The 15,242-nt window shown below is 44.9% G+C and overlaps 1 protein-coding gene across 2 annotated transcripts in view; it reads right to left on the minus strand.

Moving 5' to 3' along the window:
* Positions 1-15,242, minus strand: part of LOC119704743 (IQCJ-SCHIP1 readthrough transcript protein-like) — a 50,470-nt gene that overhangs the window by 18,367 nt on the left and 16,861 nt on the right. For both annotated transcript variants that reach the window (XM_038146394.1, XM_038146395.1), the window contains exon 4: positions 14,501-14,690. In XM_038146394.1, coding sequence (XP_038002322.1) covers positions 14,501-14,690 — 190 coding nt within the window. The remainder of the gene's footprint in view (positions 1-14,500; positions 14,691-15,242) is intronic.

The raw sequence follows: 15,242 nt of genomic DNA on the forward strand, positions 1-15,242 counted from the left end.
TCACCCCCACCAGGGGTTATTCCCTTAAATAACCTGACCTGGCTTTTCAAATTCCCTTTCTTAGCAGGCTAAAAGGAGCTGTGAAGGTTCCAGCAGCAGCTGTTGGGATGTTCTGCATCCTGACAGGAAATCCAGGCTGACACTTGGAGCGGGAGGATCCCAGGAGAGGTGTCCTCAGTGCCCTCCTTGAGCTTTTCTTTAGGTAAATTTTAATTTTTTCATGGATCAGCACAGCTGGAAAACGGACACAAAGTACTCCCTGCAAATTTCCCCCAGGAAAAAAAAATTAAAATAAAAATATATTTATTTTCTATCTTTTTTTCCCATTGCAGTTCCTCAGGGATGAGTTAATCCTCAGGGGATTCCTCCCAGGAAGAGCCACAAGGCAAAAAATTCCTTCAAGCTTTAAAGGAAAAAAAAAAAGGTGAGGAATGTTCAAGAGAGAATTTTTCATTTTCAAGGATTAAATTATGCCCAGCTCAAACAAAACCAAGGAAAATCAGTCCCAGAAAAAAAGGGAATAAATCCCAGAATTTGGCATTCTAGGTCCATCTGCTGTTGGAAATATGGAAAGATCATCAAGATCTTTTGGCTGTAAAATACCTCCAGCAGGGGCAGATTGGGGGAAAGCCTCCTGAGCGAAGCTGGAGTGAAAAACACCCAGAGAGAATGGAGGAAAGTGCAAAAAATGGGGTGAAAATTATTTAAAAAGGGAAAAAAACCTCAAAAAATCAGTGGGGGTGGTGGCACAGAAGGCAAAAATTGGAGGAAAAAGATTCCAAAAATGAGATTAAAGGGAAGAAATTGAGCAAACAGGAAAAAAAAAGCCTGGGAAGGGTCCACGTGGGAGCACAGTGACAGGAAAAATACAGCAAAAAGGGGAAAATATGGACAAAAAAGTTGGAAAATACAGCAAAAAGGGAAAAAATACACCAAGAAGGTAAAAAATTACAACTTTAAAAACTGAATTTATTTCCCACCTGGGCAGTGGTGAAGCCTGAGCAGGGCAGGATCAGCCTTGTTCCCTTTCCCTGAATCCCTGCTTGGAAAAAAAGAGATTCCAGAGCAAGTGAGGCCATTAATTATTAATTAGCAGGGGAGAATTCAAATTGGAACGAAACCTTGGATGATTTAAAATAAACCTAAAGCAGAGCTGAGCTGCAGAGGGGGAGGGAGGGCTCTGGAAAAGCTGGGGAGAGCCGCTCCAGAGGGATAAATAATTCACAGGGCTTTTCATTTATTCAGCTTTCTTTACTTTCCTAATGTTCCAGGGAGGGAGGGAGGGAAGGAAGGAAGGATGGGGACGAGTGGCTCAGGCAGGAGAGGAGGGAATGTGGAGAGCCCAGCAATCCCTGTCCTGCAATCCCAGCATTTCAGGACACGTTTCAATCCCTGTTTTATATTAAAAGTGGGATTTTTCTCCATTGATCTCCACGAGGTGGCTGAAATCAGCTCTTGGTAACTCATTTGCTCCTGCAGGCACAGGGATGTTCCTCTCCTGGTGTCTCTGGAATGAGCTCTGGGCATTCCCACCCTCCTGCCCCAGGTTCCTGAGTCTGGGATATCATGGAGTGATGTGTTAGGAGAGCTCCAGGCTCTCCCTGGTTTGGAGAGGATGTGGGAGCACAGGGAATGAGGAGGGCCCAGCAATCCCTGTCCTGCAATCCCAGCCTTTCAGCACACATTTCAATCCCTCTTTTACATTAAAATGGGATTTTCTCTCCGTTGATATCCACGAGGTGGCTGAAATCAGCCCTCAGTAATTAATTAATTCATTCATTCCTGGAGCCACAGGGCTGTGCTTTCCCGGTGCCTCTGGAACAAACGCGGGCTATTCCCAACCTCCTGTTCTTAATTTATTCCCCGGCCCGTATTTATTTCTCGGGCTCCCCGATCAGGAGGAAACAAGTGATTAGCGCTGATGAGAGGCTAATCAAGAGATAATCAGCGAGGACAATAAAATCAGCGCTGGGAGACAAGAGAAATCCCTCCTGGCAGTGCAAGCTCCGGCTGGGACAACAATCAGATTTTGGGCTCCGGCAAAGGGAAAAAATTGAGTTTGGGGGGCTCAGGTGAGCTCAGAAAAGCGGAATCAGCTTTAATTCCAGGAGTTAATTTGCATTTTTGCGGTGACATCACTCGGCAGCGGTGACACAGCAAACTTAGGGATTTATCCATGGATTTGGGAGAACTCTTCACTTCCCAGAGTTCGGTTTTACGGAGGAGTGGGATGGGAATGATGGAGCTGAACCCCGGAGCAAAGGGAAGGCTCGGAATCCACCCCAGCTGGGATTTTGCCAGGGGCAGGAGGAAAACCAGCGCCCACAGGTGCCATGGAGCCACTTCCAAAGCAGGAATTGCTCGTGGAAAATAAATCATCCCTGAGAAACCATCTCCAGAGCACATTCCCTGCAGGATTTCCTCAAGGGTCTCCCAGCAGCGCCCCAGATTCCCTTTGCTCTGTGCCACAGCAGCACCTGTGGTCCCAAACTCTGCTCCCTAAGGACAAATCCAGCTGGCAAGAGGTAATTCATGGCCTTGAAAATGAAGATTTGTAGCACCAATAATTCCTTTGTGTCATTTTCTGCATTTCAGGTCAGGGAATTGAAGGGCTGAGTGAAACTGCTAGAGGCCAGAGCCAAAAAGACCTCCCAGCTTTGATCCAAGGCCAACCATCAGCATTAAAACTGCAATTTGATCCCAAAACTTCTTAACTGGGGTGACAGTTTTCAAATTCCTAAATTATTTTAATTTTTTTACATTTCAGTTTTTTTTTAAATTTTAGTTTTTAAAATACTTATTTAAATTTGTAAAAATTTAATTGTTTTGAAATTCCTTTTTAACTCTAAACTTTAAAAAAAACTGTCTTATTTTCCACCACAAAAAACCATTGCTAATCCCTGGTCTCAGGAACAAATCCATGGACACCTCGAGGGTGCTCCAGTCCCACACCTGGACACAGCTGGGGTGGGATAAATAAAAATCAAGGATTTCAAGGCCCTCTCATCCCATTACTCCCAGCCCAGGAACAACAGCACCAGGGTAAATCCCCCTCCCAGGAAACAGAGTAAAAAATCCACTGGCAGCACAAACTCTGGCCAGGATCTCCTGCATCCCAAACTATGAGGTGGCAGCAGCAGAGAATTTAGTGGAGAATGAGGAACTTTTTAGGGCAGCATTGCTGAATGACTTTTTATCACTGGAGAGGGAAAAAAGTCCCAATTTCCTTTGCTGGTTTCCATTTCTCCAACTCCTGTCAGTCAGAATAGTGAGGGGCACAGAAACTTTTCAGATGAGATCCGGCAGATTGGTGGGAAAATAAATTTATTTGAGTTCCACACTTTTTCATTGATACTCTTCCTGGGAAGAGGATTTGCAGTTGGATTTGCAGCTTCCCAGTGTCAATCTTTTCTAGGAACCGTTAATGAAAGTCAGATCTCCTGGGGGCAGAGGGTGGGGTTGTTGTCTGATGTCTCAAATCTAGAATATTGTAATAATCCCTCATTAATTCCATCAGCTCCCTGGCAGACAACTGCTGGATAATTGAAGGGGGAAGGATTGAAAGGAGGATCCTGATTTAACACCCAACTTCCATCCCTGTGAAACCACAATGCTGGGAAGAAAATTAATCTGAAAATGAAAGGTAAATGCCAATGGTAATGCCTTAACCCTTCATAGAAATATTTTCACTCTTTCCCCCTCCCCTTTTTTTTTTCTTGTTTTATCAACCTCTTTTTGTTGTATTTTTTTTAAATGTTGATCCAGGTATTCACATTTTTTAGGCTATTTTAAATATTCCTTCTATTTAAATTCTCTCCTTCCTTTAGAAGTGAAGCAGAGCTGACTATCACAGGCATTCATTAAGATTTCTATTTTAGCTTTTATTATTCATTATGGACAAAAGCAGGGAATTGTTGTGTCCCCACCTCTGGTTTGGAACTGTCTCTTTGGGATTCCTGTTGGTTTGGAAGGAGCAGGGAATGGAGGAATTGAGAAGGAATGCAGGAATCTGGATCCATGCAGGGCCTGGTCAGGTTGTTCTAAACTCATTCATTGAATAAATCTGTGATTAGAGAAAAGAGCATCACAGCAGATAAACATCTGCCCACAAAGGTTAAACTTCAGGCAGCCTCATTTGGAGAAAATCATTGTTCTCCTAAAATAAGCAACCCATTAAAGTGGGAAATAGCAGGAATAATTCCTGGAAGAGCCTCCATAGCTCTCCTGAGACTGATCTGTATTGGCAGCCAGGGGAGCATGGCCCCCTAATGGGACAATTTAAATGCATAACAGCTCCAGTAAACTCCCTAAAGGGTGTCCCCACATTCCTTATGTTGACATGGCTCCCCGGAAAACTCTGGATAACTCACAGGCCTTTAAAGCAGGAGAAAATATTGTCCTGCCTGTCTGCAAAACCAGTTCTGCCCTTAAAGACAGGATGGATTGTGTGGAAGGCAGAACTCAAATTCCCCTTTCCTTCCACAGGGCCCTGTTTTAAACAAATCTAAAATAAACTATTTTAAAAACCCCAAAACTATTTCTGTAACCATGTCAGCTCCCCCAAAATAAAGCAACAGCAACCTGCAGTGATGGGGAAAAATGCAAAGTTTGGGACAGCATCCATGAGAGGAAAATGTTCACATTTTGGAGAAAATGCCTTGGGCAGCTCCTAGTTTTCTGATTGTTTGAAGGCCACCCAAAATTGAACAATTTAGGTGTCCGGGCTCTCCTGAGCACCAGGAAATTTCAATTTTCCTGATCAGATTGTCCAAAACCAATTCAGTTTTTCCTGATCCAATTGTCCAAATTTCCCTGAGGGTGTAATTAATCTGTCAGGTTAATTGGGCTCTGGATTTACTTTTTTTTTTTTTTTTCCCAGTTCTTGTGTTGAGGTAACAATTATTTGAGATTTAGCAGCACCTTCAAGTATTTGATCACTCCCAATCTTTCCCCACTGGGATTTTGCTCCTCACAAATTTGGGCTCTCAGAAAGCCGTGGCTGAAATTCCCAATTTTCTCCTGGAAAATTAAAAAGCAGGCCCTGGCTTTGCTCAGGAGCAAGACTTGAGGTAAATTAACTTTCACTTTGTGTTTTGATGGATGCTTAATGAACCCAGCATTGCTCAGCTGGAAATCTTGGAGCTATTTTTCATCCCAAACCTCTCCTGAGCACAGCCTTTGACAGGTTATTAAGATTTTAGTGTCACTGTGGAAACATTTTTCCAGGCGTCTCGGCTGTGATCAGGAGAGGTTCTCTGCTCCTCCTCCATCTGCTGATCTCCCAAACCAGCTACATCGAAAAATCCAGCTGTTTGGTTTTTTTTTAATATTTAATAATCAGTGATTTCCCATCCTGAATTCTTTGTCCTAATGGCCAAGGAAAGATTTCCCACTGTTTAACTGAGGTGCTGAGGGGGAGGAAGTTATCAGTCAGTTATCAGTCAGGCTGCTCTGATAAATCCCCGAATTCCGGAGGCAGGGAGAGCCCCGTTTAGGGATTGATGCACAGCATCCCTGTGCCATAGGATCCAGGAGGTGGGATGCAGATGGATACCAGATGGGTGCCAAATATTTGTGTTTTGCACGTGTCCATCCAGGTTTTATAGAACAGGAAAACATCTGGATCGTGCAATTATAAATTACTTCATATATGGAAATGTTTATATTAGGATACAGCTACATTTCCCATTCACATCAAGGCCAATTCCCTAAACCTCAGGTAATTTCCATGTTTTAAGTGAAATTCCACAGGAATTCAGTTGATCTCCAGCAGGAAATCAACAACATATTGGGACACCTTCCCCATCCTTGGGAGTGTCCAAGGCCAGCCTGGGCAGGGCTGGGAGCACCCTGGGGGAGTGGGAGGTGTCCCTGCCTGCAGCATGGGGTGGGATGGGATTTCAGGTCCCTTCCCACCCAAATCATCCTGGAACTCGAGGAAAACACAGGAGGAACAAAAGCACCAAGGCATCGGGGGCTCGCTTTTAGACATCCAAGTTTCTGACAGGGATCAATCCAGAATGTCCAGCCCTGCAGCCAAACCAGTGCTGGAATTACAAACACAGCTCATTCCCACTGGTTTGGCTGCTCCAGGGAGAAGACACTAAAATTAACTGTTGAAGGGAAAGCACACCATCAACCAGTCTCATACTCAGGCTCCTGTTCAGCCCTAACTAAGTGGGAAAACCCCAACATCAGGTCATGCTAAAAATTACTTTTAATTCAACTTTCTCAAAATTGATTTTATTAGTGTTTATACTTGCACATAAAACAAAACAAAAAACCCCAAAACAAACAAACAAACAAAACCAAACAAAAACTCTTGGAAGTGCCCCAGTTTGGGAGTCAACCCAGATTTACTCGAATTAAACCTGGCCCAACCTGATTTGTTCTGTCACACTCTAAGCAAGACCCTTCTCCAACCTTCCCTCTCTTCATGCTCCCATTGCAGTAATAAAACATCATTTACTGAGGCTCATGTATCCCAAAAGAAATTCCGTGAGTTTTTAGGACCTTCTCTACCATTTCAACCCTTCCAGCAGACAAAGTTCCACTGTGTGGCAGAGGCTGGAAACAAAGGACAGTGGTGCTGTAAAAGGCCAAATAAAGCCCTTCAGTGCTGCTGGAAAATGCATCCATTGACAGCCAGGAGCTCTGCAATTCCTTTTCCATGGAGAGAGGAGTCAGTGACAGCCTCTCGTTTCTTTGCCATGATTATCTCATGGTGGGCACAGCCTTTAATAAATGAAATAATTCTTCTCTTGTGTCAAAGAGCAGGGTTTAAAATGAAAGCATGGAGAAGATAAATCCCCAAAACAAGGACAGCTGAAAGGACATTGCCACGGAAGGTCTGAGTTTATGCTCTGAGGGAAATTAAGTGGGAACATTTGGAATTAAAATATCTCCTCGCTGGGAAAAAACGTGAATATTCTTAATTTTCTGGATCATTAAACTCCTCCTGGAAAACGAGTGAAGGAACTCTGGGATATTTTTACAGCATCGAGGGTTTGGGGATTTCTGACGATGTGATGAGTCAGGCTCAGGTTTGCAGGGAATCTGTGCCCTCCCAAAAATTTCTCCAAGAGGGAGCAAGAATCCTTAGGGAAAGGTCACAATCCCGGCACAAAGCTGTCCAGTTCCCTTTCTTTTGGGACAAGGAGCAGCAGAGGATCTGATCCATCCAAAGGGAATGAAGGAGTTCCTGCAGATGGCCTTAACAAAGAAGTGCATCAGGATTAAAGGTACGGAATGGGAATTGGGACATGGAAAAGCCAGACTGGGATTTGGTTATGCAAACTCCAAGCTCCTGTGAGCCTCAGTGTTGTCCTAATAGAGATTTAGGGCTCAGTCAGTGGTCTGGGGCTTTTTTCCCCCAGAAATGGGAAGGTACAGACACAGGTCCAGCCCTGCCCTACAGCCACCCAGGAACTCCACCCCAAAAATGGAATTTAGAATGATTTTGGAAGAAAATCCAGGAAATATTTGGCCAGGAAGAGAAACATCAAAATAGGCCCCAAGTGGGCAGGAAGCCACAGCAGGCTTCCCAGTCTTGGGAGGGACACCAAGGCCAGAATTTCATGGAATCACAGAGTCCTCGAGGTTGGAAAAGACTCACAAGATCAACCCACATTCACCACCAAATAATGTCCTCGAGTGCCACCTCCACGCAGTTTTGGAACACTTCCAGGGATGGTGAATCCATGAATCCACCACTTGCCTGGGCAGCCTCTTTTCATTTCTCTACATCCCAAAAAACACAGCTCTGGACTAAAAACACTGAATTCTCCATGGCACCTTCATATTCCCTTTCCATTTCCTTCGAGGTAGGAGATCTGTTCCTGAAATTTGGCTTCAAGATTTCATATTTAAGTTTGCATCCTAATTTTGCAAAATTAAACACAGGAGACGAGATAAATCCCTGGCATTCTGGGAAGCACAGCAGGTTTTTACAGCAGAGGGGGAAACAGGCACTGCAGTGTTCATAAATAGCATGAATTCAGCACGGGAAATATTATGACATCTTCATCTAATTTACATAATTTACATAAAAATAAAATTACAGGGGAATATTAAATTCCTGCATGCAAAACCATCTCTTCCTTTCCCTCCCTGAATGAGATTCTCCTTTTGCTTCCCAGCGGATTTTATCCAATGTCTGGGATTTCTGGACACTGACATAATCAAATCTAACAATAATTTGATTTTCTTCTGAGCTCCTCAGAGCACCGAAGCGATTTTATTATTCTGAAGATGGTTTGAAAGCATCTTTATTGAAGGCCCATAAATGTCTTTAAAGCTGTCTTGGTGCCAATGGATCAAGAATACTCCTGAAATTCCTTGTTATGCCTTGTACCTGAAAAATCCATTTGGAACAGCTTCTCCTGTATTGAATTCCTGTCTGGAGCAGCTGATTTAAGCAGCTGATAGAGGATGGCAAGTGGCCCATTCATTGTGTTATCATTTTACACACTCTGTCCATAAAGCCCCCAGGAGAAGGATGGACTGTCTGTCCATGAGAAATAATCCAGTGGCTGAGGTTTATTGGAGCAGCGATGGAATTTTAAACACCTTGGAAAAGCCAAAGCCTGGCCACCGACGCCATCGGAGCAGTGCTTTCCGAGCTCCCCGCTCAGGCTCGGAGTGAGAGGAATTAATGCAATTAAAACAGCGCCTTAATTAGCAACTGGGAACAGGGGTTTAGTTGGAAAAATGAGAGCTGCCAAATTTTCAAACAGCGAAGGACTGGTGTGCGCAGGGTGTGGGGAATGCGTTATCAGAACAGCAGGAAAATGTCCAATGTAATAAACCACAGGAATATTCCACAGCTCACCTCTGGCCCTGGTGTCCCCAGGTGGGAACTGCTCAGCTCCCAGCGTTTTCCTGCCCTGGCCAGTGGGAGGACAAATTTTTAATTCAATATCAGTAAAGAAGGGCAAAATAAGGTCAAAATTTCAGAAGTGAAGGAAAGTTTAAAGCACAGTCCAAGGGGTAAGGACACAAGTGGGGTCTGAGGTGATCCTGGCACTGCTGAACAAAATCCAACTGGAGAGAAGAGCCTGGGAAATGGGAAACCCTCCAAAATTCAGTTACAGGGGCAGGACAGAGGAACTTTGGGGAGTTCTGGGGCTCATAAAGGCTGACACTTTAAAGGGAAGGTTGAAAGAGCAGCAGAAGTTAAAACAGGGAGAACCAAGATATTGCAATCAAACACATCATGGAAGTCATGAATAATCCAGAATAAACACCAAAATCCACTACTGGACTTAGATCTCTCAAAGACCTTTGCTGAAGGGAGGCTTTGCCAAAAATTATTGGTATGAGAGATGGGGTTGGGAGAAAATCTGGATGCCTGAATAACTCCAGCTTGGGAATCTCCATTAACACAGGATTTTTTTGTTGAAAACCTGAATATCTCCAATGTGGAAATGTCCATTAAAACTGGGTTCAGGGAGGTGCTTGTTGAGGAGCGAAGCTGCCCAACCTTCCTCCCAAAAGCATCACCCGTGGTTGTGCTCAGCTCCAGGATGGGCAGAGCAGGTGGGACATGAACCACCACCACCAGGGCACCTCCCTGCTGCTCACTTTGGGTTCTTTGTTAAAATTAAAATGGCTTTTTTCACCCCCAGTGTGAAATTTTCACTCCCTTGAAAACATTCCCAAAGAAAACACAGCTTTTTCTTTCAATGCTTCCCTCAAATGTCATTTGTGTCTTCCTAATGACCTTTAGCTGACCCTAAGAAGTCATTTCACAGGTGGAAAATTGCCTCAAAAAATCAAGTTATTGAAACAGAGTCAGAATCTCCCAAAAACCAGAATGATGATTATTATTTGCCTAAATTCCAAGCAGTAAAATAGCTCAAATCATATTTATTCCCACAAAAATGTACTTTTCTGGTGTATTTACTCTGAAAATTCATTTTACGAGCAGAAATCAATACTCTGCCCTTTGGAAGGAGATAATCTGGATATACTTGGAAAGATCCACTGTTCTGTAATAGTCCCCATTAAAGTGCTGCTGCCACATTTCAGTGGTGATAGAGCCACTAAAATAATTTAATGGCTCAGGATGGGGCAATTTCCATTGGATTTTCCCTCCATCCCAGTAAGTTTCTATTAAATATATTTTATACATCTAATTCCTCCTGCTGTAATCATGACTTTATTGTCCATTACTTACATTTTCCCCTCTTTTTTGGTCCCATGAAAACTGAATTCTGAAAATCTGTCCCTGCCCTCTGGAAGCTGCTCAGACAAAGGAAATTCTGGATTTTCAGTGTGCTGTCACAGGGCTGGAGAGAAATCCCCCAAGAACTTTCTGTGAGGCTGCAAATCTGCTCTGCACCCCCTGCTTAATTCAGCATTAAAGAATTCATTAATGCTATTTTCATTTTGGGGCCTGGCTTTGTGAAAGGCAGGCAGTGGAATTTCCCTGCTGTGGGGATAAATGAGATATTGTAAATAGAATTAGCTTAGAAAGGATTTATAAAGGATCCAGCCAAATTTCCTGAAGTGGGACATAAATAAAACTATTTTTGAGATTTGTCATTGATACCCACCAGAGCCATCTCATTGTGAACCTTCACAGAGCCTGACCCACCCCAGAACACAAAAACCTGTTCTCAAGTGTCTCAAGCAGCTGAATATTCCCCCAGAAACAGCATCAGAAATGTCTTATCAGAGGTTTTGTCATCAACCAAGAGCATTTCTGGATTGATTTTGCTGCTGCTGAACCACAAGGACTCAAATTGACATCAAAAATCACGTCAATATCCAACCTTCAATGCGCACAACATAAAAAAGAAGAAATTGTTGGCGTTCTGCTCCCACCAGCAGAAAGGATCAAGAGGGTCCTTTTGTATCCCAACAGTTCAAATCCCATGGGATGATATTTGTGAGGGATTTAAACCTGGATAATCATTGGGGATGATTATGTACACAAATAAACACAAAGTCAACAACCATTTCTCCATTAAAAAAAAGAACACTTAAAAGACAAATTCCGTGTTAGGCCACAGCACTTTGAATTCCCTGCTCGCTTTTAGAACTGAGATTATCCAAAGTCAATGGGAGGGATTGAAAACAGCATTGTTTTCCATTTGTTCCCTTCATTCCAAGTGTTATCTGACAGCCACATCAGCGTTAATGTTTCTCCTCAGCCCATCAAACATTTGATTTCTAATTAAGGCCTTTTCATCTCAGTTGGATTTGTCTCCCTCATCTTTAATTATGTTTCCATCCACGCTGCTCAAGAGCAAGGCTTTGCATTTTTACATTATATAGAAGTCACATTGTAAATATTTATCAGATGGTTCCCTCTCTGCTGCTCACTGATTTGGGAATTCAGGCTCGCAGGAAAGAGGGAATGTTCCCCATATCAACACCCCACGGCTTGTTAGGATTTCACTGCCTCCCACACATCGGTTTTCCCTCTCCCTCAACTTCCCATCGCTCCTGCAGGTGCAAAACCCACCTGGGAACGTCACAGACACCAGCGGGAAAATGGGATTCTGCTGGGAGACCTAGCAACACACAAAGGCTGCAGAGAGATTTTGTTCTGTTTTGGAACCAAACCTTAATAAACCACTGAGCAAAGTCCCAGCTTTGAAGGTACCCCATGGGGCAGGAAGGACAAACAAACTGGGCTTTGGGGCAGAGGAGTTCCATCCTGGCTCTTTTCCCCATGGCATATTTCTGTGGCATCAACCGATGGGGAAATAACCATTCCTGTTTGGAAAAGCAGCTTTTGTGTGGTTACACCCGTTTAAAACCCCGTTTCTTGGTAGAAAGCTGCCTATCGGAGTGCTGGGCTCAAGAAAAGAAATGGGAATTTTACGGAATCAGTTCCTGCCATTCTCGTGAGCATCCCAGTGATTTTTAGGAGAGGAAATGAGATGCTTTGCCAGGGTGGGAGGTCAGGAGTGATAGGGTTGGGGTGAGATCCACGCTGAAGGGCGGCAGGCCCCGGGTCCCGGGCGCGGAGCGGGAGAGCCTGGCCGCTGTCCGCGGTGCTGAGCGGGCCCGGCCCCGCCGCTGTCCGCGGTGCTGAACGCCCGAGCGCCGCCGCCGCGTCCCGGGGCTCCCGCTCCTGCCAGGGCAGCCCGGCAGGGTGGGAGCGGGGCTGGCACATCCCCCTGGACATGGAATGCTTCCCGAGACCCCGCCTGGAATGCTGCGCCCGGATCTGGTGTCCACACAGTAATAAGGACGTGGAACTGCTGCAGCAAGCCCAAAACTGGCCATGATGCTGATAAGGGGACTGGAGCTCTTTCCCTGTGGAGACGGGTTGGGAAAGTTGGATTTTGTCAGCCTGGAGAAGAGGAAGGTGTGTGCAGAGCTCAGAGCTCCTCCCAGAATCAGAATAGGGATACAAGGAAGACATAGAGAGACTTCACTGGGGCCTGGAGTGACAGAAAAGGGGATGGCTTCAAGCTGAAGGAGGGGAAATTTACATGGGATATTGGGAAGGAATTCCTGACCCTGTGAGGGTGGGCAGGCCCTGGCACAGGTGCCCAGAGCAGCTGGGGCTGCCCCTGCATCCGTGGCAGTGCCCAAGGCCAGGCTGGACACTGGGGCTGGAGCAGCCTGGGATGGTGGAAGGTGTCCCTGCATGGCAGGGATGGGATGAGATTGAAGGTCCCTTTCAACCCAAACCATTCAGTGATTTTGGAGGAAAAAGCAGAAACCCATCTGGGAAGGAAAGTTTTGGCACTTTTCTACATGGTAGCAAAAAATAAAACATTTACGAGGAGGAACATTATTTCAAATCTGTTACACATCTGTGCTCTAACTTCTTTTTAGCAAAAATTAATACACAAAAGGAAAACAAAAGCCAGTGAAGACAACACAGCTTCAGCCCGTGTGCTGCTCATACCACAATATGATCAGTGATCAATAACAGATCTTTTCTAACAGTTAAAAAGCTGTTTACTATACACACACAACCTTTTCTTTGCTCCAAAGCATCAGCCAAACAAGAATTCTCCATTTCCCATCTCATCCCTCAGGCTCTGACATCGCACCCGTTCCATCATTCTCTCCGTGGGGAAGGCCCGGGGGAGCCCCGTGTTGTACCCCACAAACACTGGGAGATGGAGCCATCGCTTTCTCCCCACAAACACAGAAGTCACAGCTGCCCTTCCTGAAATCCCAAACATCCCAAAGTGTCGTTTTCCAAATGAGATCAGTGCTGGAGAAACTCTGGAGCACCCAGGAAAGTCTCTGTGCAGGGTACGAGGGACCTCTGGTGGAAGCAGATTCCAGCGGCAGATAAACATTTGTATCTTCATTTATTCCTCTAATTAAAGGAACCAAACCCCTTGAATCCATGAAACGTCAGTGTCTAACCCAATATTCCAGCCCACTTTATCCTCCTGCTCTCCAGCTCCCAACCAAAAATAAAGCAGTGACCTCAGGAATGTTTTATTAAATTCTGTCAAGCACCGTGTCCCAAAATAAACCTGCTGGAAGCAGCTTCGCTTTGGGCCTGGATCAGCACTTGGATCAACACTGAACGGAGACAAATTATCCCCAAAATTCCAAAATCGGGGTTTTTAGTGTGGAAAAGCTGTGTTTGATCGGTTTCTTGGACTTCACAAGATTAAAATCTCTCCAACTTTGCAACTCAAGGCAGAATTAAATTTATTCAGCTTGAAGAACACCGCTAACAATAATTCCCAGACTTTTGTCGGGATTCAGAAGCCAGCAAATGCTGTCCTGGGAGTGACAACAGCCACTGGCAGTGAGGATCCAACCAAGCTGTTCCCTCCTCAGGAGCAGGGACACACTTCCTGCACCACACAGCAGGGCAATCCTGGAATTCCTGAATTATTCCATGATGAATTATTCCAGTCTGCATGAATTATTCCAGCTACAAAGCTGAAGGCGACATTTCCAGACTCTGTATTTATTTATTTATCGACCTAAAAACCCCAAATCAGAGACAGCCACAGAGCTGTTTGTATTCCAGAAATGGGATCTGTATTTGGGGTTTATTTAGGGTCACCTTAAAAAGAGAAATGCAGTCTCCAGCCACTGGTCAAGGCGGAATATTTATTCCAAAATCAAATTTAATTTTGATCTCCTAAATCAACTTCTCAAAGTCCCTTTTAGCCTCTTTTGGTCTCTTTTTTGATTAAAAGCAACCAACCAAACAAAACCAGAAATCAACCATGAAACCACACTCCTTTGCATGAAAAGCACCACAGTGTGAGGTTTTTTGGGAACACAATATCCTAAACACACAGGACACAGGACCACTTAGAAGCACCTTTTTACCAGCAAGAACACCTCCAAAATCTGCTGAATTCCAGGTCTGATACCCACAGTCCCGCATCCTGATGAGCCTACAAGAGGAATCTCTGCCTGGAGCTCATTTGGGACACCTACAAACCCCTTTTTAACCCATCACCAACCCCGTGAACCCTCAGCTGAGCTTCCACTTGTCCCAAACCCCAGAAAGGAAGGCAGCAAAGGAAAAAGGAGGAATTCCAGCCGGACTCACGGGGGTGCTGCTGTCGGAGAAGGTGTTCATGCTGACAGACCTGCTCATCTTGCCCGAGGCCGGCGACGCTGGGGACCTTGGGGATGCCGGGGACGTTGGGGACATCGGGGACAGGCTGCCCTTGTCCCGTAGCTCCAGGGATGGGGACAGGTCCTGGCGCTGCAGGTGCTCACGCCATGCTCGCTGGATGCTGAGGGAACAGAGGATTTCAGTCCAGATCCCTGGCTCAGAACATTGGGGTTGGGGGTTCCTGTGTTTTGTTCTCGTGTCTGGGTAAGGATCATGTGGAACTACCTCTGTAGGTTTGTATAAGGCACCACTGGGAGAATTTAGGATATTGCTGAAGGACAATCAGGGAATTCTGGAGTGGTTTGGGTTGTAAAGGACCTTAAGGATGATCTGGTTCCAAACTCTTACCACATTACTCAGAGTCCAGCCCAATCCCAAAACCCATGGAAGTGATTTCAGTTGAGGCCATCCAGAACTCGGAATTTCTCCTACATTCCACCATCATAATAAAAATATCCATTTGTCCACTTCAAGGAATGGACAACCATCTACATCTTATTTTTATACCACATTTCATATTATAATTCAGATGCAACTGGAATTTGAGAGCTGGAGCAGTATCATGGAATTATGGAATCCCAGAACGGTTTAGGTTGGAAAATGTCATCTCATTCCATCCTCTGCCTTGGGCAGGGACAATTTCCACTATCCCAAGTCGCTCCAAACCCCCTCC

This window comes from Motacilla alba, chromosome 9 (genome assembly GCF_015832195.1).
Source record: "Motacilla alba alba isolate MOTALB_02 chromosome 9, Motacilla_alba_V1.0_pri, whole genome shotgun sequence".
In the NCBI taxonomy this organism is placed as follows: domain Eukaryota; kingdom Metazoa; phylum Chordata; class Aves; order Passeriformes; family Motacillidae; genus Motacilla; species Motacilla alba.